The sequence below is a fragment of the Apium graveolens genome, chromosome 2, assembly GCF_009905375.1.
Source record: "Apium graveolens cultivar Ventura chromosome 2, ASM990537v1, whole genome shotgun sequence".
NCBI classification, from domain to species: Eukaryota; Viridiplantae; Streptophyta; class Magnoliopsida; order Apiales; family Apiaceae; genus Apium; species Apium graveolens.
Genome location: NC_133648.1, coordinates 243,394,876 through 243,421,590, shown reverse-complemented (window position 1 = coordinate 243,421,590; position 26,715 = coordinate 243,394,876). Strand labels below are relative to the sequence as shown.

The window sequence follows — 26,715 nt, the reverse complement described above, 5'->3', positions numbered from 1 at the left end:
GATGATGGGCACAAGTAGTATAATTGACAAGTCTTATTTTGTGACCTTTGTTACTCGCGTGATTAAGTCCGTAGGAGTATTTCAAAATCTAGTGCCCTAAGACAAACATGGGTAAAATAGAAAGCCAAAGAAAACGGACATTACATAGTTAGTTAAAAAAAACTGTGAATTTTGGCTTGATACTTGTTTTGATAGAGATTGGGTTCGTTCAATATTGATTGAGAAAAAGAAAATGTACTTACTCAATTGATTTTTCAGAGACCTACTTTCATGACACACCTTGGAATTTTCTGTAAACTTTCAGAGTCGATATAAATGGATTGTTGACACCTACATCTTGGTTATTATCAAATGAGTGTTAAAGGCATGTATTTTCCTAAGAATTCTTGTGTTGACACCAATGAATGTTATTGTTGATGGAGTTTATATACTTACTAAAGTATTCCATAAATTTTATGGGTTTATCTTCTGTAAACCTTTAGGAGAACACACTCCTCTTGTAGAGATTGTAGTTTAACAAGTTGGTAAACCTAAAATTACCCGTCACGCCTACGAAAATGAGCATAGGAATTTTCTTAGTTAACACATTTTTTTATTTTTCTTGAGGACGGGGAAAAGATAGGTATGGGGAAATTTGATAAGTCCATAATTTAACATATTCTTAATACCTATTTTATGTCCGTTTTCATAATTTTATTAATAAATAAATTATCTTGTTTTATTTTGTGGAAATTAAATAAAATCACATTTCAAGCAGAAAAAGATAAAAAAATGCAAAGAGGTGGAGAATACTTGAAACTAAAGAAATTCGAATACTTATTGAAGAAGAAAAAGGAAAAGAATGAAATATATCCTAAGCGGGATTTGCTATTTCAAGACCCGAATCCTCATATTTTCCCTATATATATGGGTCTCCCTTTTGTATTTTAGACACCCAACACCTAGAACACCAATCTAGAGTTAGAATTTTGTTAGTTATTTATTTTGCTCATCTTTTTACCATGTGTAACTAAATTTGTTCCTTAAGATGAAGATGAAATTAATTTAATTACTTTGATATCTTCCCGTTCCTATTATTTGATTCTTGTGATTTTTCTTGGTGCTTAATTGTTCAATTGACAAAATAGGAGAGTTTAAGTGGGAAAGTTTGTAACACCCCAGTTCCACATCGAGGAGATTTGAGACTTCTGCTCTGTTTATAAGGCAAAGTGTTCGCTATAATTCTAACGCGAAAATACACGCAAGCGTACGCGATCACAACTAGTATAAGATTTAAGTCAAGTTCGTTCCTACATGGACTTGTTTAGGTTAAGTTCAGATTATGCACTTATGCAACAATGTATGATTATCGTTCAATGCTAAGACAAGTAACAATTTGAGTTTTGATTTAACTAAGAGATTATACTAAATAATATTAACTAAGAGAATAAAAGTGATTTACTTATACGAGAATAAACATGGGATTCTAACTTCATTAAATACTTCATTCAAAGTCTATGTCTTTAACCTTAGCATGTGATGGTCATGACAACTAATCTGATAACACGAAACTAGTATACGATAACTTTTGTTATACGTACACCATACTATCAAACATCCATAATTAAGATAGAAGTTGAATATAAATCAATTATGCTTAGTCCCTATATGTCTATAAAGATTTAAAACATAATAGTTTAAGAGCAAGTTATCTATCATGATTACATAGGGTGAATAAGATAGTTAAAATTACCCACGAATTATGCATGTCAATTCATACAAAAACCTATGCTAGAATGGCAAGTTCTAAACCTCTATATTCACTATCGCTTCAATAGAGATTAACAAGCAATCTTAGATGTTAGCTACGCATCAAAGACGAATAAGCACAATCAAACTAGGAAATCATAAATCAATACACACAAAAAGGATTATAAAACCATTAACTATTGAAATCCATAGATAAATCCGCCAGAACCCCATGACAATGATTAGTTCATAATCGAACTCATTGTCACCATGGGTTCCAATGAAAACATGATAATAAACAATATAAGAGTACTCGAGTTTAAAGACAAATCGTAAAAAAGCATCTGAAGTATCAACTATATCGAAGAATATAAAAGTCTTCTTTTCCGTAGCCGTCTTGTGCTCTTGAGGTCTTCTCAATGCTCTCCATTGGCTCCTTGTTGTTAAAAACGTCTTTTTATCACTATATATAAGCCCCCAGTGGACCTGAACTCTTAAAATCATCAAATTCCACTCAAAACAGGATTCTGGGGCAAAAAGGGCAGCGCGAGCACGCTGGTTTACTGATTTCTGGGGCGCGGGCGCGCCAGCCTTCTGGTGATTTTCTGACAATTCTTCTTTTGGTCGTATCTTGAGTTCTGCTCGTCAGAAATAGGCGATTCAACTACCCACGCGAAGCTAATGAGATTCTATTCAATTTGAGAATGGCCTAGAATTCCAATTATGATCTATTTTCTGCATGACATCCTTCAAAAGCTTCTTTCTTCCTCCAACTAATGCTTGCAATGCAGAAACACAAAAACACATCAAACATATCAGATACTTGAGTCCAAAACACCAATTTAAGCTTGAAATGAAGTGTTCCAAGTAAATATAAAATCAACTTATCACAAAGTACTACTACTATTTGCATCAATAAATCATGATCTTTTTGGAGCCTGTGGTGGGCTTGTGATTTACTCAAGTTGGCTACAGTTGGACCAGTAGCCTTTGGCTTATTTCGGATTAGAAATGAGGACTTTACTCGGATTTCAAAAATGGTTTAATATTTGACTCAGGTTGTCACATTGTGCATTGTTCGACTTAAGTATTGTGTTGGAAAACCATTGAGGTATGTTGTATTGATTATATTATTAATAATTGTTTTGATTAATTATATCAGTTTAGACGTGATTTTTCGTATTATATATTTTATACATGCTCCGCATTGGTTTATTAAATCTCGAATATAGTCGTATGTGTTCCTCATAACACCTCTACTCTCTCTTATTTAGAATCTTTATCTTTTATAATACAACTATTATGAGTTATATATTATGCATGACCCTGAATTTACATTTCTTTTGAGTTCCCTTATAAATAATATATAATATATATTATAAATAATATTTTTTCAATTTTTTTATATTGAACATTCAAGCAATTTGTATTTTGAAACATATTACATAATTTTCATAATTTGTATTTTAAAACCAACTTTTTTTATAACACCTAGAATTTGACTAATAGGCTATCATATTTTTTGTGGTAATACACAATCTATATTATTATGTTAAAATGTTATCTTACCCTAAAACCTTCACATCTTTTATTATGAATATATTATCTTTAATTATGATTACGATACCATTATATAACCCAACTCCATGTTTTCTTTAGTTATGTTATAACAAATTTAGTAATAATATCATGAGAGAAAAATTTATGACTATGACTTCTGAGCGATAAATACTGTTTATCTTGGTTCATGTGTTTTACAGGTTATTACGTGAGTCCGTAGGGTTTATCCAGTGCACAACTGAAATGTAGCGGCCGCAACCGCAGGTTACCTACGATAAAAAAAATTAAAAAAAAATTAGTAATAATCTAATTCTAAAATCTAGTCCATATTTAAGACTAATTATTCTAATCAATATTTTAGGGGACGAAAATAGGGAATCATATATTAAAATTTGAATTGAATACTTATACACCCTCCTTAATTTATGATTTAATTCTAATATACTCGTAATGGTTTAAATTTAATATTACGTAAATTAATTAAATATAGTTCTATTTTATAAAATTATTTTTTAAAATTTTTGAAAAAGTAAGTGTAAAGTTTAATAATAAAAAATGTTAAATTTTGTATATTTTATAAATTAATAATCTGTTAAAATATATTTATTGAAATATAATTATTAATATACAATCATTATAATTCAAAATTCAAAATATTAATTTTGAAATATAGGGAACCAGTATAAAAAATATCGTGGAATCGTTGCTCTAACAGGACTGTATTTGGATATGGAAACCTGCAGGTTGATAATTGTGCCACTAGTTTATTCAAAATTGACTCCTGAGGAAGCTACTGGACTTATCAATATTTATTTTTTGGTAGTTGAACAATTCATGGAATTGAAATTTCATCAGGTATACATAAATCTCGATCAGATGTCGCAAGAGGCAAACAGTGATTCTCAGCACAAAAAATGCATTATGGCACACCTCTCCGTTCATTTACCAAAATAAAATTAAACGGGATTTAATTCAGACAATACACATTCAACCAGAACTACAAAGCCAAAGGGTTCAAGAATTTTTCGTCTAGCAGCACCACTTGAAATGCAGTCGTAATCCTCATTAACATACACTGTACATGTGCGTAGGCAATTCGAACTTTTAATATAAACCAAGGGATTGGCAAAGCACAAGGGACCAAAAGTCCTGTAATAGGCATATTCCACATATTCCAAAAGTGACTTCAATCTTGTGATCTTCAACTAAGCACAAGGGACCAACCGGTTAACATTGATGATCCAACTATTTCTAGTACAGAATAATAAGAGTTCATCTGTTAAATCTTGTTATTTCACGACATGAACCTGAAGGTTTTTTGTTCTCAATATTTATATGGATTAATTCAATGTACATATAACAAAACATACTGATTCAATCCTTCTGACAGATTAGGTTATGTGGCTATGTGCTGAAATTATAAATATGGGAGTTAGAAAACTGCTGGAAGAATACAATACATTGGAAGTTCACAACAGGATTGTTGAGAATGGGTAAAAAATAAATGTTCTAAATAAATTGCATGTACTGCCTACTATATATTGTACTACTGTACAGAGCTCCTCCCTTACATTTTTTTTAATCTAATTTAAGAGCTCCCCACTACAACTGAAGAAGATAATACATGAGAACACATTCATCGTTCATGCTAGCACAAGCTCTTCTTGCTGCTGCTGCTGTTCAATATCTGGCAGCTGTACTTCTCGATCGGGAAGAAGAATACGTTTTATGTCATCTGCATTTAATGTCTCGTATTCAAGCAGTGCATTTGCCAACGTGTGCAAAGCCTTCTCGTGCTGAGATACAGGAAAATGGCAGTCAGATTGTTAGATTAATCTACTGAAATATGATGCTTAAAAGTTTAAGATATGCTAGTCATCAAATACGATTCCAAACATGATAGAGGGTGCTTAGAAAAATCTATTGAAATAGATAATACAATTTAGCAATTAATTACTAGGGATTTAAACGCGAACACACAAAACCGTAGATGCGCACGTATTCTGAAACTAAAATGAAGTAGTAACTAAAGAGTAGTTAGATATTAGCTTAGGCACTGCTAGACGAACCTTCCTTAGCAGGGTTTTCACACGATCATAAGCTTCTCTCAAAAGTTTCATTACCTGAAAATCAGGTGAACATGTTAGATTTCATATGTACAAAAACTAAGATACTGCATAACAAAAACAATACAACATTAAATACTAGAACAAGTTTAAGAAGCACACTTCAGCATCAACACGTGATTGCATTTCTGACCCAGGCCGCTCTTGTATATGAACAGGACCGATTGTATCACTCATTCCACAACTTGATACCTAGAAAATATGAAAGGAATATAGAAATGAGATTTAATATATAAAAACTCAAGACATGTCCAAAACAGCCGGTATCAAGATAACATGCTTTAACCCTTTTTTAATAAAAGCTTTATGTAATTATAAACAGAACAAAAGATACCATATATTGGGCAAGTGCTGTAGCTGTTTTAAGATCATTGCTTGCACCAGTGGTTATATGGTCCTGACCAAATATAAGCTCCTCAGCAACCCTCCCTCCCATGCAGACATCAAGACGTGCTAATAGTTGCTTCTTGCTTATTGATGTCTCGTCATCAGAAGGAAGCTGTGTAACCATTCCCAGAGCAAGTCCGCGAGGCATTATTGTCGCCTTGTGAATTGGATGCGCACCATCAGTATTATAGGCAACTATTGCATGACCACTCTCATGATAAGCCGTGAGCTGAAAATGACATGATCAATCACATGAACTGCAAATGCCAATTTAATGCATATTCTATAAACTTGACAAGGAACAAGAAAAACAATCCTCTCTTGTCTATTTTAAGTCGTTTAGCTAATTCAAAGTACCGGGTTTCAGACAAAGGGTTTCCGCGGTATGGCTAAACATGTTATCTGTCATTAAATGCAACTTTCAGAGGTCCCCCATAGAGCGACGGACAACAGATCAAGTGTATACTTGTAACACACTAGGCTACATGATGAACCGCTAGCAAGTAGCAAGTGATAACAGCCTTGATGTGGTAACAGCCTCGATGTGAACATATATCGGGACATCGAGTACTAACTTTTCTATACTGACTGCAACTTCGCATACTTCGTTACATTTCATTGAAGGTGCAGAATATTGATAAAAAAAGGAAGGAGAACAACACACCCCAAGCCCAACCTCGTGTGCAAAAACAACAATAACATAAAACTTAAATGTAAAGAAGGGGAGTATTCTGGAAAGTGATCTTGGAGAGAGAGATAGAGAGAGAGAGAGAGAGAGAGAGAGAGAAAGCAAAGTAAAGCTAACAAGGTGCTTCGTCTGTGCACTAAATTCATTCAATACCAAATACTCACCTTTTTAGACTCCTCTGTCACAAACATCGTCTTGCGCTCTGTACCCATCATAATTCTGTCTTTAGCAAACTCTAATTGTTTTAAATTTAATTTCTCAGCTCCTTCTACTGCAGCCTTAATTGCCGCAACATTGACCAGGTTTGCTAAATCTGCACAAGTGAAGGTTTTTAAGAATGATATAAAGCAGGTGTAATCAGGTATTAAATTAATTAAAGTTGGTGCTCAAGCTCAGAAAAGAAGTTGAAACTTAGCAAACATAGTCTGAAGCTTAGCTCTAATAATAATCCTAATAATTAAATGAAACCTAGTACTCATATGCATAGCAAGGATATCTACAGTAAAGAAAGATTTGGTATAGTTTCTCTGTAAAAAATATCCGAAATTTGGTATGACTCGGAGAGAAGTGGTAAAATTACTATTTTTTTTTACTTCCTTCTTCCTGAGAAAAACATGGGAACAAGAAAAAATTTCTCTTTAGGCTTCCTTTTTCTTTTCATATTTCAACCTTTTTTCCACTTCTATTCCTAAAAGATGCTGGAACAAGCTGTAATCTATTTAAAATTTGATCTCTGATCATCGTCTGCTTCTGCTTTTAGTTATCAGAATTAATTAACTAGCATTCCGTCCATGACACTTAATCTTAGAGTTAATCATGCCTTGGAAAACTGTGGATCTCGAAGTGATATTATACTTGGGGTGAACAGAATCACTATTTGAAATGTGAAAAAGAACTGTGCACCACTTACCTGCTCCATTGAAGCCAGGTGTACCACGTGCAATTGCTTTTACATCGACATCATCTGCTAATGGTTTGTCTTGTAAATATAGCTCTAATATATCTTGACGACCCCGCACATCTGGATTAGGAACAACAATCTGGAAAGTAGGATTCAAATAAATATTTTCTACTTTTACAATCATTTACAAAAAAAATGGGTGATTAGAATATCCAAATCCAAGGAAATTTAAGCTTGATCCTTGATGACTAGTTTATGTCCATAATTTTTTCCCAATTACATCCCCACTTTCTAATGTACGATGAATCCTGTAACTAATATACTATCCAAGACTTACATGCCTGTCAAATCTACCAGGTCTTGTTAAAGCTGGATCAAGGATATCAGGCAAGTTTGTTGCGGCCATCAAAATTATTCCCTTCAAGCAAAACAGATTCTTTTTAGAAATGCAGTAAATATTGCATCAAACTAGTAATAAGCTTTTAGACCGTACCTCATTTTGTTCAAAACCATCCATTTCGACAAGTAGTTGATGCAATGTCTTCTTTGTATGACCTTCCCACTGTTTCCTAGTCGATCCAACAGCATCGATTTCATCAATGAATATGATGCAAGGAGCCTACAAAAGCAATTGAACCTAAACATTAATATAAGAAACAATTGTGGAGTTACCCATTAAATTTTACTACATAAAGGTATGACTCAATTTCCATAGATTGATGGGAAAATTTGTGACTTTTTAATCAGAGAGTACATATGCTGGGCAAACTAATAGCTAATACGATTCAGGGGAGTGCAGTTTTGAGTTATCGGCAACTAATATACTGGCTACAAAGTACAATCGGCTAATTAAAGTACTGGAAACTGAGAGGTCAGTGCTCAAAATTCCAGATTAGGTGATGAGAGGAAGACTATGATTAAGAGTAACATGCAAAGCGACTAAAAACTCACAATTGACTTGCTATTATATATGAACGCTGAACTTTTCTTAGCCTATTATCTCATCAAAAGGATAAATGTGGATCTTTAACTTTTAATGTATAGAGATATGGAGAAAAAAATAAATTGTATTGAACACCGGCAGGACCAGATTCCTCTTTCGAAAAGAAGAGCTTCAATTTTTCACGTATGAGTTGGTAGTCAGAATCAAAAACTTAGAAGTGGTCAATGGAAATTCCACGGATTATGATAGAGTTCACTCCTATTTTAGCCGTAATTGATATAACTATGGATGTACATTCATAGCCATCCAGTCTGAATGCTACATGAAGAGCATAAGCAAAATGAGAGGACAAGGTAACACCTTCCTGAACATGACCAGAATTAAGCTTTCACCCTTCTTTATATTTAGATATTACATTTAAATCAGAAATAAAATGAATACACATGTAACAGAAAGGATAGAACCTAATGCTTATACATTTAAGAATAACTTGTACCTAATCCCAATTAATATAAGTAAAACAGCTGTAAAGTTTTTGAAAGTTCTAAATTTACCTTCTTTTTTGCTGCTTGAAATAAGGATCTTACCCGCCGAGCACCAACTCCAACAAACCTATAGTAGAAGCAATGATATTTCAGCATTTGCTAATGAACCATTATAAGCTAAACTACCAGTCCAAAAAGCAGTAACATATGAATCTTTTGATATAAATCCAATTTTAAAACAAAATCCTGATTCTTATAAATATAAAATTTGATGAAACCAGCCTCAGAGCTGCATCTTCTTTCACCAATCAGCAAAGACAAAAAGTTTGAAGCTTTTATCATTTTATATTTATAGGGACACTGATATTGACGCGCAAGCTAATGTATCGTCACTCAAAGTATTATCTAACCACAAGACTGTCTACCGAGTAAAAAGTTGATACTCACATTTCTTCAAATTCTGAACCCGCTCTATAAAAGAAAGGTACTCCAGCTTCTCCAGCAATAGCCTTGGCAATGTACAAGAAGTGAGAAAAAGAATTGTATGAAGTAAAGCATGTGTGATACCATTTCTTAGAATCTACATGCATAAATATACCCGTCCGTCCCTTTCAATTCTTAACAATTACTATCTGGGATGTCCCATCAATTCTTTATGGTTTACAATTCAAAAAATTTCAAATATATTAAAATTTTAATAATTTAAAATACTAAAACGGGTCCACTAATTCCCATCAACTCCCTTTATCTTTCTAATCTATTACTTAAATCTTATTGGTCCCACAATTTACTCACTTTATTATCAGTTCTTAATCTCCATGCCCAATCCAAATGTTAACAATCGAAAGGGACGGAAGGAGTATATTACAACAACTTACAGTCTTATAGATTTATATCCCCAATCCTAAAACAAGCAGAACAGAAATCATATCTTTAAGATTGAAACAAGGTACTTTGAAAAGGAAACTTAAGGAATCAATAGCTCGAAAGCAAAACCCCCAAGATATGTACAAGAAAATTTTGGAAGTGGAATATTAATATGGTTGTTACTTGTTTATATTGTAATCCACGAGCCTGCACAGAGAAATTTTATAGCAACTAAGACTCCTCACCTTAGCAAGCAAAGTTTTTCCTGTTCCCGGAGCTCCTGTTAAAAGAATTCCCTGTAATCCATCAATACCATACATACTGGTTAAAATATGCAAATCTAAATGCAAGGCCGGCCAAGTAAATATATTGTTAACCAAGTAACAAAATAAAATTCAGAGTGTCAACCTTTGGCAGCTTCCCGCCAAGTCGAGTAAACTTTGTCGGATTTTTTAGGTACTCCACCACTTCCTCAAGCTCCTGTTTTGCATCATCACAACCTTTGACATCCTTAAATGTTTTAACATTCTGCAAAAATACAAAGAAATCAGACTCCATAATACAATCACTCACAGGAATATAATCCTAGAGCTAAACTTAAAGGCCAAATCAAAAATCTTGCAAGCACAGAAGACAAAAGACCTACCTTCTCGGGCACTATTTCTTTGTTCAACTCCTTTGGGGCATATGAAGTACTTGAACCAACACCTGAAGTTCCCATTCCACCTAAACCACCAATATACTTCTGAAGTGCTGCAGCACCTAATACCCTAATGTTCATGAAAAAACACCATGAATGATTGTTATATACAAGTAATTCTTAAACTTTTATGTTCATTCAATTTTACTGTGGGCCAGTATCACGAGGTATTTATAACATAGCTCATACATCAACAAAATATATCGAAAGGAGGCTACAAATTTTACCAAACTAAACCAACAGCAACAGTAAACAAAATGGTAGAGATAAGTTCTTGTGCAAAACGTGATGATTTGTTTGATGCTTTAGGGTCAACCTGCAACATGAACCACCAAAATTAAATTTCTTAAACTATTGAATTTTTTTAATAAAATTAGTAATATAACACGATGCCAACTGTCCTACTTTTAAGAAATAGGTGCTAGTTAACTTTTTACCATTATGACATGCAAAGGCTGCTTGTCAGAAATACCAGGGTTCAAAAAGAGCTCATCCATGTTTCCAGATGAGCGTTCCTTTAGCTCTTGCAACTACATATTCATTTCAATAACTAAATTAAATAAAATCATCGCATTAAGGATTTTTCTCACTACAAACACAATAACTAAAACTACACCCTTAGTTGAGAAGAAACAAACACGTGGGATGCTGATACAAGTATTTATCCACAAAAAAATTAAAAAATTAGCATATACTCCAACACATAATAAAATCAACTGTGACATTATCCACTGTGATTAAAAGATATTTTGACTAGGTGCAACATACGAGTACGAGTGTAGTCCTCATTTTCAGACAGAACAACAGATAATGCATACATTTAGTCATTGCAGATAACTGAAATATATGAGTACCAACGTGGGAAGACTGGCAGGTTTTCCTGACTGCTCATCTGGAAGATATTCAGCAATTGCATTTGTGGCTACAAGAGCTTTAATATATTCTGCCACTCCTCTGCTGTCAACAGCATGATTTCTTCCCTCAAAACGTATAATTACAGCCTCTGGACTGGAACAAGAAGGAAAACATAAGTTTTGATCATTAAACACTTATGAACGCAAAAATAATCTCCAAGTAAGTTTGATACATATATAAAATCATATTCCACCATATACCATTAAATATCACCAATCACAACACAATTAAATGATGAATTGTACACACATATATAGCATCGCTATTCAGTTCTGCTCAACAAATTTATCTTATATTCCTCGTACTTAAATAGGATGACATAACTACAACCATTTTAGCAAACAACTCTGCAAACCAGCTATAAATCAGCATAAACAGTAATAAATGTACGAATTTCAAGTAATGTGAGCAAAATTAGTTTATATTTAAACGAACACTCAACAATCATATAATACACATAAAGAACAAAACTTGATTACTTATGCTTATTAAGTTCCGCAAGCAAAGCACTCTGCAATACAGCATCCATAGGATTGGCATCAGCTTCCGCAACCAACCGTTCCAACCGCTTCTCGTGTCGCCAAAACGGCCACCAATCAAACCATTTCGACAACGCAAGCTTCTCGAAACCAGTCCTCAATCTCCCATACAGTCCAATCAAAAACACCACAACAGGTAACTTCCTAATCAAGTCTCCACTGTTCAAACTCTCCTCTCCACTCTTCGAATCATTCGAAGTCTCATTCGAAGTCTCCGATACCGCCACGTCAGCCTCATTTCTCATCATCTCATCCTCAAATTCAATCAACGCGTCGATTAACTCGGAATCGATTTTTTCGGATTCGACATTGTCGGAGTTCAACGTGGAGTTGAGTATAAACCGGTGCCGAAAAAAGCGGGACTTGACGGTAACGGAGGAGGAGGGGACGGAGCGTAACGGAGAGAGGGAGAGATGACGGAGGTTTAACGGAGAGAGATGAGTGTAATGGAGTGGATATGTGTTAGAGAGGAGAGAAGCTTGGAGAGTAATCATAGCTCTTTTTTATTTTTTAAAAAAATTTAATTGAAAATTAGGGTTTTGAATGTTTTGATTGGGGTTTTTAAAAGTGAAGAGAAGGAGAGTTTGTACGAAGAAGAAGAAGAAGAAGAGGATGATGAATTGATGATACCTTATCTTAACGAGAAGATTGGCTGATTGTATTGTATCCCCCTGGTGTGGCCTCTATTTTATCTACCATTTTTTGTATATTTATGAAAATATCTTTGATTTTAAAAAATATAATAATAATAATAATAATAAAAAGTTAATTTGTTTTTCAGAGGTGGTGATGTTAAATATTGGCTAAATACTAGCCTCACGATTCTAGCATCTAGCGGGTAATAATTTTACTATGGTTTGGTTAAAAAAGATTTTACAGCTTGACTCGATTAAATTAGCTTTATTTTCTTTTTTGACTCCAACTTACAATTAAATTTTTAACCTCTTCTTACCTGTTATACGTCATTTTGGGTTGACTTAAAATGAGTTAAATTATTTTTATAAAAAGTTCAAATATTAAATAATATCCCCAATTTCAAAATATATGTAATATAAGTAGTTCTATGGATATAGGAAAGCAAGCATATCTATATATCTATACTATTATAAGCCAAATATGATTTGGTTTGGTTAAGATCTTCCTAAAAAATACGTTAACACCTCCCAAAATAAATTTTAAATAATAATATAATTTAATTTAAAAAATTAAATAATGTATTCAATATAACTACAAATTCTATAAATTATTATTCAACATAATTTATATTCACACTCAACTTCTTTATTACCTCTTTTGTAGGGAATCAAATACTTCCAAAATTAATTTTAGTAATTCAAAGTATAATATAACAAAATAATATAATTTACATACAAAATTATAGGATAACTTTTTAAGATTTTAACTATATAAATTTTGAATCCTTCAATGATATAATACATACAAAATAATATATAAATATTTTAATTTTATTAATCTGAATAATATATAATTATTGTATTTATAATTTATGTTTTATAAAATAATAAAATTACAAATATTATAATCCCATGTGCATTGCCCCGGTTATTGGCTAAAATTCGGAAAGGTAGAAAGGCAGTTAGGTTTAGGTATAATAATTAGTTATATTGAATGTCAAATATGATATCTTAAAGGGTCTTCTTGAATAGAAGATGTTTTAAGTTTTCACAAAAATGTATGCATCGAACCTTGTCTCATATAATACCGTATACAAAATTTGCTGTCAAAATCCTGCGAATTGCGATGATTGGCAGTTCCATAATTTCTGAATTTCTGTTTATGTTGATAATTTATAAAAACTATTTAAGGTCCTAAAAAATTATATCGAATAAGGTCCTCTAATCTGTGCAATAACTGGTGGTGAACGAGGGATGAAATCTGTATAATGACCAACATATTTTTTTGATGAAAACGAGTCTACCTCGTATGCTCCCTACCATCACACACACTTGTATACCTCCATATTTTAGCGTACAATCTAAATGTGTTTCACAATGTAGTTCTACTATAATCTACATCCACCATAAAAGCTAACCATAGTTCAAATGTCCACCGGCTCTAAGTCTACTTTGGACAAAAGATTTACCTCCACTTAGACAACTCCTAAATTTTCAATCTTTCTATTTTTTTCTGTTTAAATTGTTGTCATTGATCAATTTTATGGAATACTATACATCCTCGGGTATTTCATTGTTGCCCACAGTACTCCGCATTCACAAAAAAAATTCCAATCATTTTGGTCTTAACATATAAGGCAAAAAACAATTGATTTACAGCTTCATAATAAACAAAAGGGAAAATTAACAAAACTTCGAAATAGAAAAAGAAGATGACAGCTGTCAATCCCCAAACAGAAAACTAGAGAATACTGGTATCTAATACAAAGGGGAAAAACATAATGCTTGATGGTTGTATACATGGACAATCCACCAGCATACTGACAATTAAATTAAAAACAGCGGGGGAGGGAGGGATCAACACCAGTCAAACACAGACATGAGATTGATTGTGTTAAACTTTGCCTGGACAGTAATGACTTGAAACTCTCAACACTCTACTAGCAGCCTGCAAGTGCTTAAAGGACTGCAAGCATGTGCCTGCTATTGAGGCGGGTAGCGAGGGTATGACCCAGCATGGTGGTAACCATTTGGAGCATGCATCATTTGATGACCATACTGAGAGGGCATACTTGCAGGAGGCATGTACTGGTGACTTTGCATCTGACCCGGTATGGACTGAGGTACTGCAGGGGGTGCTGCACTCCACCCAGACGTAAGTGGATGCATTGCAGGTCCTTGATGAGCAGGGGAAAACTGAGACCCGTTGTATTGGGGGGCACCTGGACCTACCATTGGAGGTGGTTGTTGCCCTAAAATAGAGGGTTGGGTGCTCAACATTGGAGCAATAGGAATTGTATAATCTCTGCTCCTATCATTGTTGACCTGGGATAAATACAAGAAATATAACAATGAACCACAGAACCGTTACATAACAAGAATCCCTTCCAGTGCGCCTATAATTTGGACGTCAACATCTTTATTTTAAATGGAAGTACCTTAATGCTCAAATCAGTGTGACGAGAATACGAGATATGAAGCTTGCAATACCCTCCGTCGTAAATACAGTGCCCTTCCAAGGCTTCCTTGGCAACCACTGCTGTTTGAACATCTGCGCAACCATATTCAAATATAAATACTTAAATTGTACTTAAATACCCTAACATCAAAAGTTTACACTGCCCTAACAAACTTTGTACAAATATTCATTTTAGTTGTAGCAATTATCATTCTAGCAACCCTTTCCAGCTCCAATCATATTGTGTTTGGTTAAACATCAAGCATCAAATATTAAGTATCTTTTAGAACATCTAACATCTAGATGCCTACATTATTTCTTCTTACAATAGCAAGCACTGAGGTTTTCTAATCATACAACAAATCCTTATTATAATTATATATAACAATCTGACCCTGAAATGCCACAGTAACACGATTTCACACATAACAATCAGATATCAGCTCTATAAATTAAAGTCATACATGTTAATATAGAAGCTCTTATCTAGCAAAAATTACTCCAAGTCACCATGTATTCCTAATTACTATTCATTTCCCTTTTTGCACCTAAAATTCTGTCAAATTGACCAAATAATTTATTAATATATACTATCATTTATATATACTATCATTTATTAAGAAGCGAGCCAATGTTTAACAAAGGGACGTCAAGGCAAGAGGCTAATAGTGGCAAGCCTTTGTGCTCGTCTTCGCTAAGGCAGGGGCAGCGAGCGTCAAGGTCTAAACCAAGTGTAACAGGTGCATAAGAGGAGCACCTCACTAAAGTTTGACCCCTTTATGTTGTTTTAAGAAACAAAAAAAATAAAGCCCGTTAACTCTTAAACCCGAACATGTTAACCAAAAAAATAGAATAGGTAGATCATATAATTTTAGGTTGAAAAATAACCCGTCTTTGGAACACCCGAAAATAATCTTAATTATTTATAATTTTGGAAAATGCTTTCTTACTGTTAATTACTAGCTAAAAAAATTATTTGTTTAAAAAAGTAATGTTCTGCCAAAAAATTTTATGATACATATTCATTTATTACTTTATTCAGTTTAGAATTGTTTTATAATAAAACCGTTCATTTACATTAAAAGGTGGATCTTTTTCCATTATCAGAACCAGGAAACTCACTGAAAATTCGAGCTCCAGCCACAATGCAAGAACGATATCTAGACACCAAAATAGGTGTCGGGAAATGAGAGAGGAAAGATACGAGAGGGAGTTCTATAAAATATCCTCCCCCTTCTAGACTAAAAAAAAATTCCTATTTTGTTTAGTAGTTTTGGTGGTTTTTTTAAAACTTGCCTAATACTTTCCATTTTCCTAACCAAACAAACACAAGAAACTGGGGGGAAGGGGAATTCAGTAAAATATTTTATGCACGATATGGCATTTAACTCATACCCTGATTATATTTGGTACAGGTATATTTTTTTTGTTGGGCAATCAAATGTTCATACGTACTTTGGTATAGATAGATCCTATTAAAATTATATAACATGGTTAAACCTATACACTAATTAGCAAAGTCAATGTTATAGGACCTTTGCAATACAATTGACACAAAATTATATATTTTTATAATAATAAAATATATAAGTAAATAGGAAGTACGAAGTGAAGTCTCGAATACAGAAAATATCATAAATATGTTGCGTAGACTTCTTATCTCTTTGTATTCATTGTTATAGATTCGTTTCTTTAATTACTGTTATTATTATTATTATTATTATTATTATTCCTATACATTGTATGTGACTAATATGTAATTTGTTTACATACTTAATTTGGTACTTGTTGAGTTTTGATTTCTCAATTATACGAATATATAAGCATGTTAAAATATTATGTAATTCAATAGTAGCTTTAGTAGCAAGTGACCTCACGCAACCTCAAGTCAAATTTCAGAAAGATGAATTTACAATATAAATTAATGAGAGATAAACTTGGGCGATTCAACTGAGTGAAAATCCAATATACTAAAGGTTTCCCAACCACGGAAGGGAGAATAAACAATGTATCACAACCCATAAACAAAGAGAGACTCAATTCAATTTTAAAAAATAATTCAATAATCAAGTGTTACTAATATGTAGGGATTCATCACATTATTTATATAGGGACTAAAAAATAAACCTAGTAGAATAAGGCCCATAAACAATAGGGCTTATTATACATAAGCTAAAAAATTGTCTAATCAACTAGATCCCCAAAATAATAAAAAATATTAAATATCGGTATATTTTTACAATAATGTGTATATATATTCGTTTTAATTTTCACTTCTGCTCCACTTCACTTGGGAGCCTCTTTTGCCTCGGATAAGAATGGGTGAGGAAAAAACTGTTTGTTCCAAATGGACTGAGGTGAGAAAGTTGCATTCTACTGGCAAACTATTTTAACTGAACTAAGGTGGGGCAACGAGCATTCTATCAGGGGCAAAAAAGGCTTGAATTTCACTCTTTTTTGTACGTTCTTTTGGGTATTCTGGATTATATGGAACATATAAATGGTTTAAAAACATATATAATGTGTGAATATGTGCAACCTTACTAAATACTATATAAAACATGCAAGGAAAGAACATTAACACAGTACATAATAAACACATTTTCTCACTATGCACACTCTAGGTTACTTCATGTTAATATACATTATGGAATATTTTCTACACTTGACGCATTGGAATTTTGTTTATAGACATATACATGTTTTGATTTTGTATATTTTGAGTTCTTTTATCTTTCTAAAGTTTATTTTTCAGTGAGGTTTTGATTACTCATTGTCATGCTAGACATCTATAGAGTTTGCAAGTTCCTCGGTTATGTTAAATTACAAAAAAACGTTGCATAAGTTACAAAAGTTGAATATACAAAAACAATGTTTGACTTGAGCAAACTGATAATCAAACAGTCGTTCTGCTATACTTTAACTAGTTAATAAAGAAAACTCAATTGCTATACTATAGTTGCCTAGGCTCCACAAGACCCTTCTCACTACAGAGCACATATCATCTTAAATAACATTGCTGCAAATACCAATTATACTCCCTATTACTTATTCCAAGTCCTACATTCTGTAATAATTACATAATTACATTAAATTAAACTAATAATACATATCTTTAATCACGCATGTTTTAGCAGACTTGTAATACAAAACATGCATTCAATTTAAAGACAACTATAAAGCCAATTACCACCTCTAGCAACTACGATTAAATTCTAATATTGCAATATATATAGGTATTATTTAATCGACTGGATTCTTAGTTACACTAACCAGGGTACTGAATCAGTGCTTGAACCCCTCCATTCTTATCGAACATTGCAATCTTCAAGACAGTCCCAAAAGCAGAGAAAACCTATTCGTAAATTACAAGAAACGATCAAAATGATACATAAGATCCACACAAAATGCTAAATACTGCATATTGATCATGTTGATAGCCTGATACCATGTGCAAAACTTCCAAGGTGACTTCATACGGCATATTCTCGATAGAAGCAAGAAGGACATTGCTTTCAGGCTCTAGCTTTTTGCCATCTAGACCCATACTGATCTGCAGTAACATGAAATGGCTATCAGACTATCAGAGTGGAAAATACAGAAGTGCTAAACTTTTCCCAAGGGTATGAAAGTGCATGTAAAATGACATGGGAACTTTCTTTTGGTAATTTATAACTCTGCAGTGCAAGATTTCAGTTATAATATCTGAGAACAAGAAGCTTCTCACATCAGATATGATTATGGCAGAAAACAGGGATCTAAGAAGAAACAGCGAAGACATGACTTCTTTTTCTTAAAATATCAAACACATGCATCAGGTCATGACAAGCCATATCCCACAAGCATAAATAGCTTAGTCTTTACTTTATAGATAAAACAAAATAATTTCAAGAATTTACCTGCCCAGTAGCATCTATGGCGGAGGGATTGACAGGAAGGCTGGGATTAGTGTAGTCCCTAAAGCAAAAAAGGACTATTATTCAAGCTAAACATTCTCATATTAAACTTCATATATAAAGGTAGACTACAATGTGTGAGTACATCATTGTAGTAAAAAGTACCTGCTGCGATGGCTCTGAAATTTCACACTCAAATCAGTATGTGCAGAATAAGTGATTCGGAGCGAACAAGGGGTAAGCTCAGGAATCAGATAGCTGATATATGTTCAGAAAAGATAGATCAGTACGAACAATGATAAAATAATCTAAGAGGTAACTTAAAACTAAAAGACATGCTTGACAACATATCAATAAGTAATAAAATCATTTGAGGCATATACATGTGATAGAGAACCATTTGATTGCTAGATCACCTCACAAAAGGCACAAGTTTTCTATCCAGCATTTTCCATCTCTTATTCTGCTAAGCTAGATACTTGAAAAAAACATGGTTCACTAATTTACCACTCATTTAAAATCCTGTGATACATTTACTTAAATAAACTATTCGAACCAAGATAAGTTGAACACTAGATATAATATTTTTATATATAAGCTGTGTAAACCCTTCTTCGAACAAGAAACATGCAACTTGGTACTTAATTTCGGCAATTATCAAATTTTTACTTTAGTAGCTCATATCCTGTGCAAAAGTCGGATTTCTTATACATATTTACTACTTATTGTAAATATGAATATTTGGGTATTAATTTTATTTTTTGTTATTTCTTATAGTTGTAGAAACTAATAATACAAATGTCAAATGTCAAATTTTAATATGTTGCTAATACCATTCAAATCATACATTTTCAGCACTCCTAAAATTTTAAATACATATATTTAAATTCAATATATTTTTAATGAGATTAGAACCTTAAACCTAAAACATTGTATATTTGAGGTTAAAAATATTATATTTAGATATGTTGTTAAGGAGTACCGACACCTTGACCGTTGGTACTTGGTAGTACTTTGATATTATACATCTTGCGATTATTATATACACGATACAATTGGAAGTGTGATACTCGGACTCTTGTGAAAACCCAGCCGTACCCGTGTCCACAAAACACGACACTGCACCGATACTTGGATCCGGATCCGAATGTCATCTTGAAAATGGACACTTCATCTCAGACAACATACGAGAACCTATTTGTAATTGTTTGTTATGCAGTATACTTTAACCCTTTAACTTTTGACATTATACTTGTTATAAATTTATATATAATAAATATTACTTTACCCTTGTTTTTCAGAAGTTCACATATAATTTTATATAAAATGGTAGGTTTTTGTTTATAATAAGCATCATATAATATTAAAAATAATAATTTCCGTGTCCAAATCCAAGTGTCGGATCCTATAAAACGTGTCTCCAAGTCTTTGATTATTAAGTTCGAAGAACGGGACACTCTGATTTGTGCCGCGCATCGGATCCTTCTAAAAGAGTCTGAGCATCATTGAATTTAGAACTGAAACTCAAACTTAATCTGGTTAGAAGTATTAAGTTTAAAACAATATATTCAACAAATCACTAGCATAAAAGGCTATAATTTTAATAGTTCATAAACATAGAGAAGATAGAATCTTTCCACAAAATAATGAAACTAAACACTAAATAACCCACCGGTCCCATCCACAAAGAGACGGCCATGACCTAGCAAACAACAGTGAAGGAACACTGCATGGCACTCTTTAGGTTATTTCACAGTGTCACAAGAGGCCGTTGCAATTGCTTATGAGACATCAAAGAATGGGAAAACTATACATGATAAGTAGACACAATCAAGCAGATATTGGAAAGAGGATCTAACACTGCCAAAAGAATGTAGAGCACAAAAGACCTGAAACAGCATCACTGAACCAAGACTAACATTACCTGGGAATGCTTCTTCCATCAAGTGCATCCTTAGCAGAGGAAGCAGTTTCCGAATCAGTGAATTGCACAAGTGCCTAACATCAAACATAAATTGAATTATTACGAGATGGAAAAGGCAGAAATTTGATCAAATTCCGATTGGCAGCAAACACACCTGAAATCCAGCTGTCTTCTCAAATGTAGTGATCTTATGCACAAACCCAAAAGCCGAAAATACCTATATAGAAAAAATAGAATTTCAACAAAGAAAGCATTCACTGATATACTCACCAGACATATTTAATAATTACTTTGACAGTACATATGCTTCTTAGATTTGGTTGCAAAATATGGGTGTATATAGTACATGATGAAACACTAACGCATTGTCCAGCTATAAGGATTATAAAACTCCTCATATTATTAGGATGCAGTAAACTGATATATCACTGTAACATGTGAAATGCTAGCAAATATATAATCTACCATTAGGTACACTAAAGTGACAGATAACTAACCAACGGTATAGATTTGATGCTCATCTAAAGGACAAATCAATATCTTTTGTCCGTAAGTGACATACAAGGGATATTGAATACGGGTCTAACAATGATATGAATCGGAATTAAATCCAAAAATTACGAATCAATTGACCATCCATCTGTTTAAGAACCTGCTACACTGAACATATGCATTCCCTACATTAATAAACATCTCCTGAATCAGAACCCGGTCTACTTACAACCACTAGCATAAAAAAAAATAAGAAGAGAAACACCAACAGGTCCAAAAAAGAATTTCCCATGGACTGAATAACAAATTCAGAAACATGTCCATAGAAACACGAGTTTCTTAAATCAAACCAAATACCATTCGACAAGATGCAATTAGCATTAACATGTATAAACAATGAACAAGACATCAATATTGGTCTAAAACAATTTTTTTTTGCAATTAATGACCAAAAGTTGTTGTTCTAAAGAAGAAATAACATACAATAAACTTAATTAAGCTCGTAAAAGAACATGAAGTATAACATCATATATGGAAATTGTTGTACAAGCACTTGCTATCATTTTGCCATTCACATACAACATCACTAAGCACTGTTGTATATGGAATTAGATTACTTGGCTAAGCACGTGGATGATTAGGAAGTTTGACATCATAGATGAAAACTATTGTACCACCACTTTCTATTACATTTTTCAGTTGATCATTCACATCCAACAATTTCAAAATGACAACATAAAAGATGAGCTCAATCTTAAACATCTAGGAACAGCCTAAGCTGCTCTAGCGAGGCAGAAAATAGGGGTTCTGGGATAGCCTAGTGACAAATGCTCCACACTTCTGCTCCTTATACTCGAAAATTATGCATTGAAGAAAATTATGCATTGAAAAGTCGATAATGTACCAAAAACAGAGATGGAGAAGTACAAAAATGACTAGAGCTGCTCCTTAGTTTCCTCAAATTATATTGTCTATTATTCCATTGCACCAGTTTTCCATCCGATTAAACACTTGCATAGAAATTGTGTATTAAAGACAGCCAAACAATAATATTCAGCACTATAACTACAATGTGGAATATTCCGACACAAGCACCATAACCAGCTTTTAGAACATGCAGAACAAAAAAAAAGGAAAAACCAAAAGCATCTGAAAGTCTAAGTAAGGTAGAGGCTAGGAAGATGAGGAAGAAAGAGCCAAGTGTTAAGGGAAGGAGAAAAGAGACAAACACACATGCGCTCTTTCTCCCGACGGAATAAGCTGCCATGAAGATAAATTCCTTCACAAGAACCTGCTGATTTATTTACATTCATGTCAAATAAAAACTTAAACAAGCTGGGTTGTGACAAACCTAACTACCAAAAACCGCATATCGCATATCAAGAAGTGTACCACTTTGCAAACATACAAGCAAAACAAAAAAAAAATTACTTACCACATGTAAAACCTCAATGCTGACAAGCCGTGCATCATTTCCCTCAATTGTTACCAGTAGAACATTTCCAGCAACATCAGCTGTAGTTTTGTTGTTCACTATTTCTTGCCTATTGGAGTACTGTAAGTAGACAGTTTTCCCTCGTACCTGAGCCGGTTCGGACGATGAAGCATAATACGATATCATTGCTATAGCTTGATTTAACTCAACCTATAAAAAAACGATACACGAACAACATCCATCAACACAAAACTTACAAAGGATCAATACACTGAACTAAAACTGGAACAAAATCAATCAAAGGAAAGTCAACAATCAATTTGCACTTACAAACTCAATAAAAGCTTGGTTGCGATTAGCTCCAACATTACACTTTGTGTTGACAACTTTACCAAACGGTTTCCCAAGCTCAATCAGTTCATCCTCAGTACACTCCCACGGCAAATTCCTCAAATGAAGAACCTTGGACGGAGGTTGTGTGTAACGGAACTGTGGTTGACTCGATACAGACGCCATAACGCTATTCCCCTAACTATCAACAAATATAATGGTTAACAAACCTTCTCCCTACAATCTATAAATAACTAATTACAACATTTGAAGCACGAAACTCTTATTCGATTCCCCTATTCATACATTATATCAATCCAATACTCTCCAAAAGTCAAAAATAAAAAATATAACTACAATTGTAAAAACACAATAAAATAAAATAAAATGAAAATTGAGATAATTCGAATGCTCTAATCTTCATTACAGGTAAATAAATGTTGAATTCACCTCAAATTACAATAAAATTGTGAATTAGAAGCGTGACAGATAAAATAACATATAAACCCTAACAAACAATACACAGATTGTATAGAGAGAATATACACACACAGTGTGTATATATATAGGTATGAGATCCAGGATAGATAGAGACACAATACCTGAGTAGACTGACGATGAAGAGTTGATGAATCGATGGATAATTATTTGAGAGATTAATTTCTTGCTGGATTTTTATATTCTTTTTATATATTTTATAGCCGCCAATGTGGGCCAGGCCTGCTACGTGAGATATGCAAATGGACAGTTTAAAAGCGGACACTCGTGGAAAAGTTTTTTGTTTATAGATTGGGCCTATATCAGTAATACCAAACCAACCCAGCTTTATAATAAGCTCTCTCATGAAGTCGGAGGAACTTGTATGTTTTTTTATTTTTGACTTAATTGCACTCATATGACCCGAACTATTTTTTTTAACAAGAAAATAGCGTATTTATTGAAACTATCAGTAAAGTGGTCCAACAAAAAAATATTTGGCACACGATAGCATTCCGTTAATTTAGTTTAACGGAACGTTAACATGTCTTTTTGTTTTCTCAGGGACAGGGTTAAATGGGTGACTGATGTCAAATAAAGTATACAATCACTTCAATTATTATATTACTCACTCGAACTCTCCCTCCAAAAAACCCTAACCTTCAGATAATCAGGCGATCAAGTGCGATCAAAGCAAAATGGTGTGGTTGCTGAGGTCCAAGGAAGATGAAAATGCGTTCAAGGCATATGAATGTCCAGAGTATATTGGTAATTACTGAAACCTTCACAATATTTTTCTTGAAACTTGTGCGTATGATCATATAATTTAGGGGTTTTGCTTTCCAGAGTTAGTTATTAGTGTGTATTAGGTGTCTGTATTTTAACTTAATTGTTGAAGTAATTGTTTAGGGCTTGGACAAAATCTGAATGTGTTCGATTTTTATTTGTTTTTCGTGTAATTCCTGTTATCATGCTATGATAGGAGGCATAAATGTGTAAAAATCTGTCTTTTTTATACATGTGTGTTGTCTCTATGAATTGATGTATGTTAGTTCTGTAGCTTCTGTTGTAGAATATAATGTGGGTTTTTGTTTAACAGCTGATGAACTTTTCACAATTTGCTCTTTTATAATGGTGGTTTTGAAGAAAACCCTAAGAGGTATACTGGGGGCCTGTTTAAATTTGTGGATTTTTGTGACTCTGATGTGATAAGTATGATTGAGATTAATAGTATGCTAATAGAAAGTGGTTATAGGGGGTGGTTATAACTTATGGTACAAACTTCTAGGGACAACAATGGATCATGGCCTATTTAACCTAGAAACTGATGATTTGATGGTTATGTGTGCACTCATTAATCCTAAGAATAGGCCAAAGACTAATAGGTATGTTGAGATTTATGAGACTAGGATTGAACCCTTAAGTCAAGAGAATGTTGAGTGGGATTGTGGTGATGAAATTCATATGGAGGATCCATTCCCAGGATCAACACAAGCTGATTTTGAGGAAGAATAAGCAATCAGGGAAATGGAGAATGTTTGCAAGGATTTCTCTGATCCCGATGATAGTGATGAATATATTTTGAATGGAAGTGACAGTGATTTTGAGAGCTTTCATTCTAATGCTTCTAACAAGGATGATAGTGATGATGATCTCATTTTTGAGAAGTATGTTGTTATGACTGTTATTGAAGATTATACCTTCAATCAGGATGCAGAAGGAGACAAAGATGTGAATGAAGATGCAGATTCAGATGTTTCTACTGTGTATGCTGGAAGTGATGAGGAGAGGATGGCAGAGAATTTAATTGATGATGAGTAGCCAAAATTTCCAGTATTTAATGAGGAAGTTGATATGGAGAGACCAGTGTTTGAGCTTGGAATGATATTTAAATCATCTCAGATTTTTAGAAAGACAGTGAGGATCCATGTTATTCTTGACACGAGACCTATCCAACTTGTTAAGAATTTTGGGAAGAAAGTGAAGTATGTTTGTGAGAAGCCTTGTGAATGGAGAGTTTATGCATCTCCAATGAAGAAGACAACCTCTTATCAGATCGAAACCATTTTGAATAAGCACAGTTGCATGCCCACATTCAACCAGCTACAAATTAACTCAACATGGATAGCTGAGTACTATGAGAAGGAGATCGGAATGAATCCAACCTGGCATGTGGCTACATTTCATAAGAAGATTTTCAATGATCTGAAATGTAATATTTCCAAGTATGTTGTGTATAGAGCCAAAATAAGAGCACTCATGAAGATTAATGGCACTCATTCTGCACAGTTTGATCAAGTGTGGGATTATGCTTATGAAGTGAAAAGAGTACTCCCAGATAGCATAGTGAAGATTTTATTTAAAGATCCAGAGCCAGAGACTGAAAGTGGGAGATTCATGAGGATGTATGTGTGCATGGGCCCTTTGAAGTATGCATTTACCCAGTTCTGTAGACATCTTGTAGGGCTTGATGGATGCCATCTCAAGGGTCCTTTTGGTGGGCAGCTGTTGGCAGCAGTTGGGGTAGATTCCAATGATGGCATGTACCCAATTGCCTGGGCATTTGTTGAATCAGAAACTACAGAGTCCTGGACCTGGTTCTTGCAATTTCTGGCTTAGGACTTAAAAATTGATGGAAATAATGAACAACAGTGGACATTTATCTCTGACAGATAAAAGGTTTTCCAAATTCCCTTAAACCTTTTACTTATGTTTATCACAGAATTGTTTGGACTAATTGTGATGTGTGTTTATAGGGCCTCATAAATGCCTTGGAAGTAGTGGTACCAAATGCAGAACACAGATTCTGTGTTATGCATTTGTACCAAAACATGAATAAGGATTTCAAGGGTATTGCTTTAAGGCAGCTGTTATGGAAATCTGCAAGGGTTTCAACAGAGTGGGAACTCAAATTACACATGCCAAAGATGAAAGAGGTACTTATATAATAACTGTATGTATCAAATGTATGTTAATATAAGCTAGTATTAACATCATTACAATGTATGATTATAAATAGATTGCTCTAAAATGCTATGAATGGCTAATGGCTAAGCCATTCAGTCAATGGACAAGATCCTCATTTATGACATTGGTTCACAGTGATATGTTTGTTAACAATCACTGTGAAGTTTTTAACAGCTCCATAAGGAAATTTAGAGACTTTCCAATCATAACCATGTTCAGAAAGCTTCATAAATCTGTCATGAAAAGGATACAAGTGAAGAGA

At 33.5% G+C, this 26,715-nt stretch overlaps 3 protein-coding genes across 4 annotated transcripts; 1 reads left to right on the top strand and 2 right to left on the bottom strand.

The window, feature by feature from the left end:
- Window positions 1-4,700: 4,700 nt before the first annotated feature.
- Window positions 4,701-12,503, bottom strand: LOC141708264 (ATP-dependent zinc metalloprotease FTSH 11, chloroplastic/mitochondrial). Of its 2 annotated transcripts, XM_074511782.1 has the most exons (17): window positions 11,780-12,503; window positions 11,240-11,393; window positions 10,823-10,915; window positions 10,613-10,701; window positions 10,332-10,455; window positions 10,094-10,213; window positions 9,931-9,981; window positions 9,266-9,327; window positions 8,888-8,945; window positions 7,884-8,009; window positions 7,728-7,808; window positions 7,400-7,529; window positions 6,654-6,802; window positions 5,749-6,030; window positions 5,517-5,606; window positions 5,358-5,411; window positions 4,701-5,084 (listed from the first exon to the last, which is right to left on the bottom strand). In XM_074511782.1, exons 1-17 carry the CDS (start codon window positions 12,331-12,333, stop codon window positions 4,932-4,934), a joined length of 2,370 nt encoding a protein of 789 aa, XP_074367883.1. In that variant the 5' UTR covers window positions 12,334-12,503; the 3' UTR covers window positions 4,701-4,931. The 2 variants fall into 2 exon arrangements, with proteins under 2 accessions (XP_074367883.1, XP_074367884.1); XM_074511783.1 differs by lacking the exon at window positions 11,780-12,503 and having other exon boundaries at window positions 11,244-11,383.
- Window positions 12,504-14,107: 1,604 nt separating this feature from the next.
- Window positions 14,108-23,758, bottom strand: LOC141708263 (polypyrimidine tract-binding protein homolog 2-like). The gene is made up of 11 exons (XM_074511781.1): window positions 23,612-23,758; window positions 23,010-23,211; window positions 22,680-22,889; window positions 20,907-20,969; window positions 20,753-20,826; window positions 18,994-19,086; window positions 18,832-18,889; window positions 18,381-18,485; window positions 18,206-18,287; window positions 14,913-15,025; window positions 14,108-14,799 (listed from the first exon to the last, which is right to left on the bottom strand). Exons 2-11 carry the CDS (start codon window positions 23,193-23,195, stop codon window positions 14,458-14,460), a joined length of 1,326 nt encoding a protein of 441 aa, XP_074367882.1. The 5' UTR covers window positions 23,196-23,211; window positions 23,612-23,758; the 3' UTR covers window positions 14,108-14,457.
- A 1,582-nt stretch (window positions 23,759-25,340) lies between these two features.
- Window positions 25,341-26,105, top strand: LOC141698620 (uncharacterized). The gene has a single exon (XM_074503390.1). The coding sequence runs from the start codon at window positions 25,341-25,343 to the stop codon at window positions 26,103-26,105; it is 765 nt and encodes a 254-aa protein (XP_074359491.1).
- The last annotated feature ends 610 nt before the right edge of the window (window positions 26,106-26,715 follow it).

Excerpts from the sequence above, each read along its gene's own strand:
- LOC141708264 (XM_074511782.1), bottom strand. The coding sequence starts at position 12,333 with ATGATTACTCTCCAAGCTTCTCTCCTCTCTAACACATATCCACTCCAT. Across the intron at positions 10,214-10,331 it reads AAGAAATAGTGCCCGAGAAG|AATGTTAAAACATTTAAGGA; the intron begins GTAGGTCTTTTG and ends GTATTTTTGCAG. Across the intron at positions 9,982-10,093 it reads TTGGCGGGAAGCTGCCAAAG|GGAATTCTTTTAACAGGAGC; the intron begins GTTGACACTCTG and ends GATGGATTACAG.
- LOC141708263 (XM_074511781.1), bottom strand. The coding sequence starts at position 23,195 with ATGGCGTCTGTATCGAGTCAACCACAGTTCCGTTACACACAACCTCCG. Across the intron at positions 22,890-23,009 it reads ACCAAGCTTTTATTGAGTTT|GTTGAGTTAAATCAAGCTAT; the intron begins GTAAGTGCAAAT and ends GTTTTTTTATAG. Across the intron at positions 18,890-18,993 it reads TTTCAGAGCCATCGCAGCAG|GGACTACACTAATCCCAGCC; the intron begins GTACTTTTTACT and ends TTTTTGCTTTAG.
- LOC141698620 (XM_074503390.1), top strand. The coding sequence starts at position 25,341 with ATGGAGAGACCAGTGTTTGAGCTTGGAATGATATTTAAATCATCTCAG.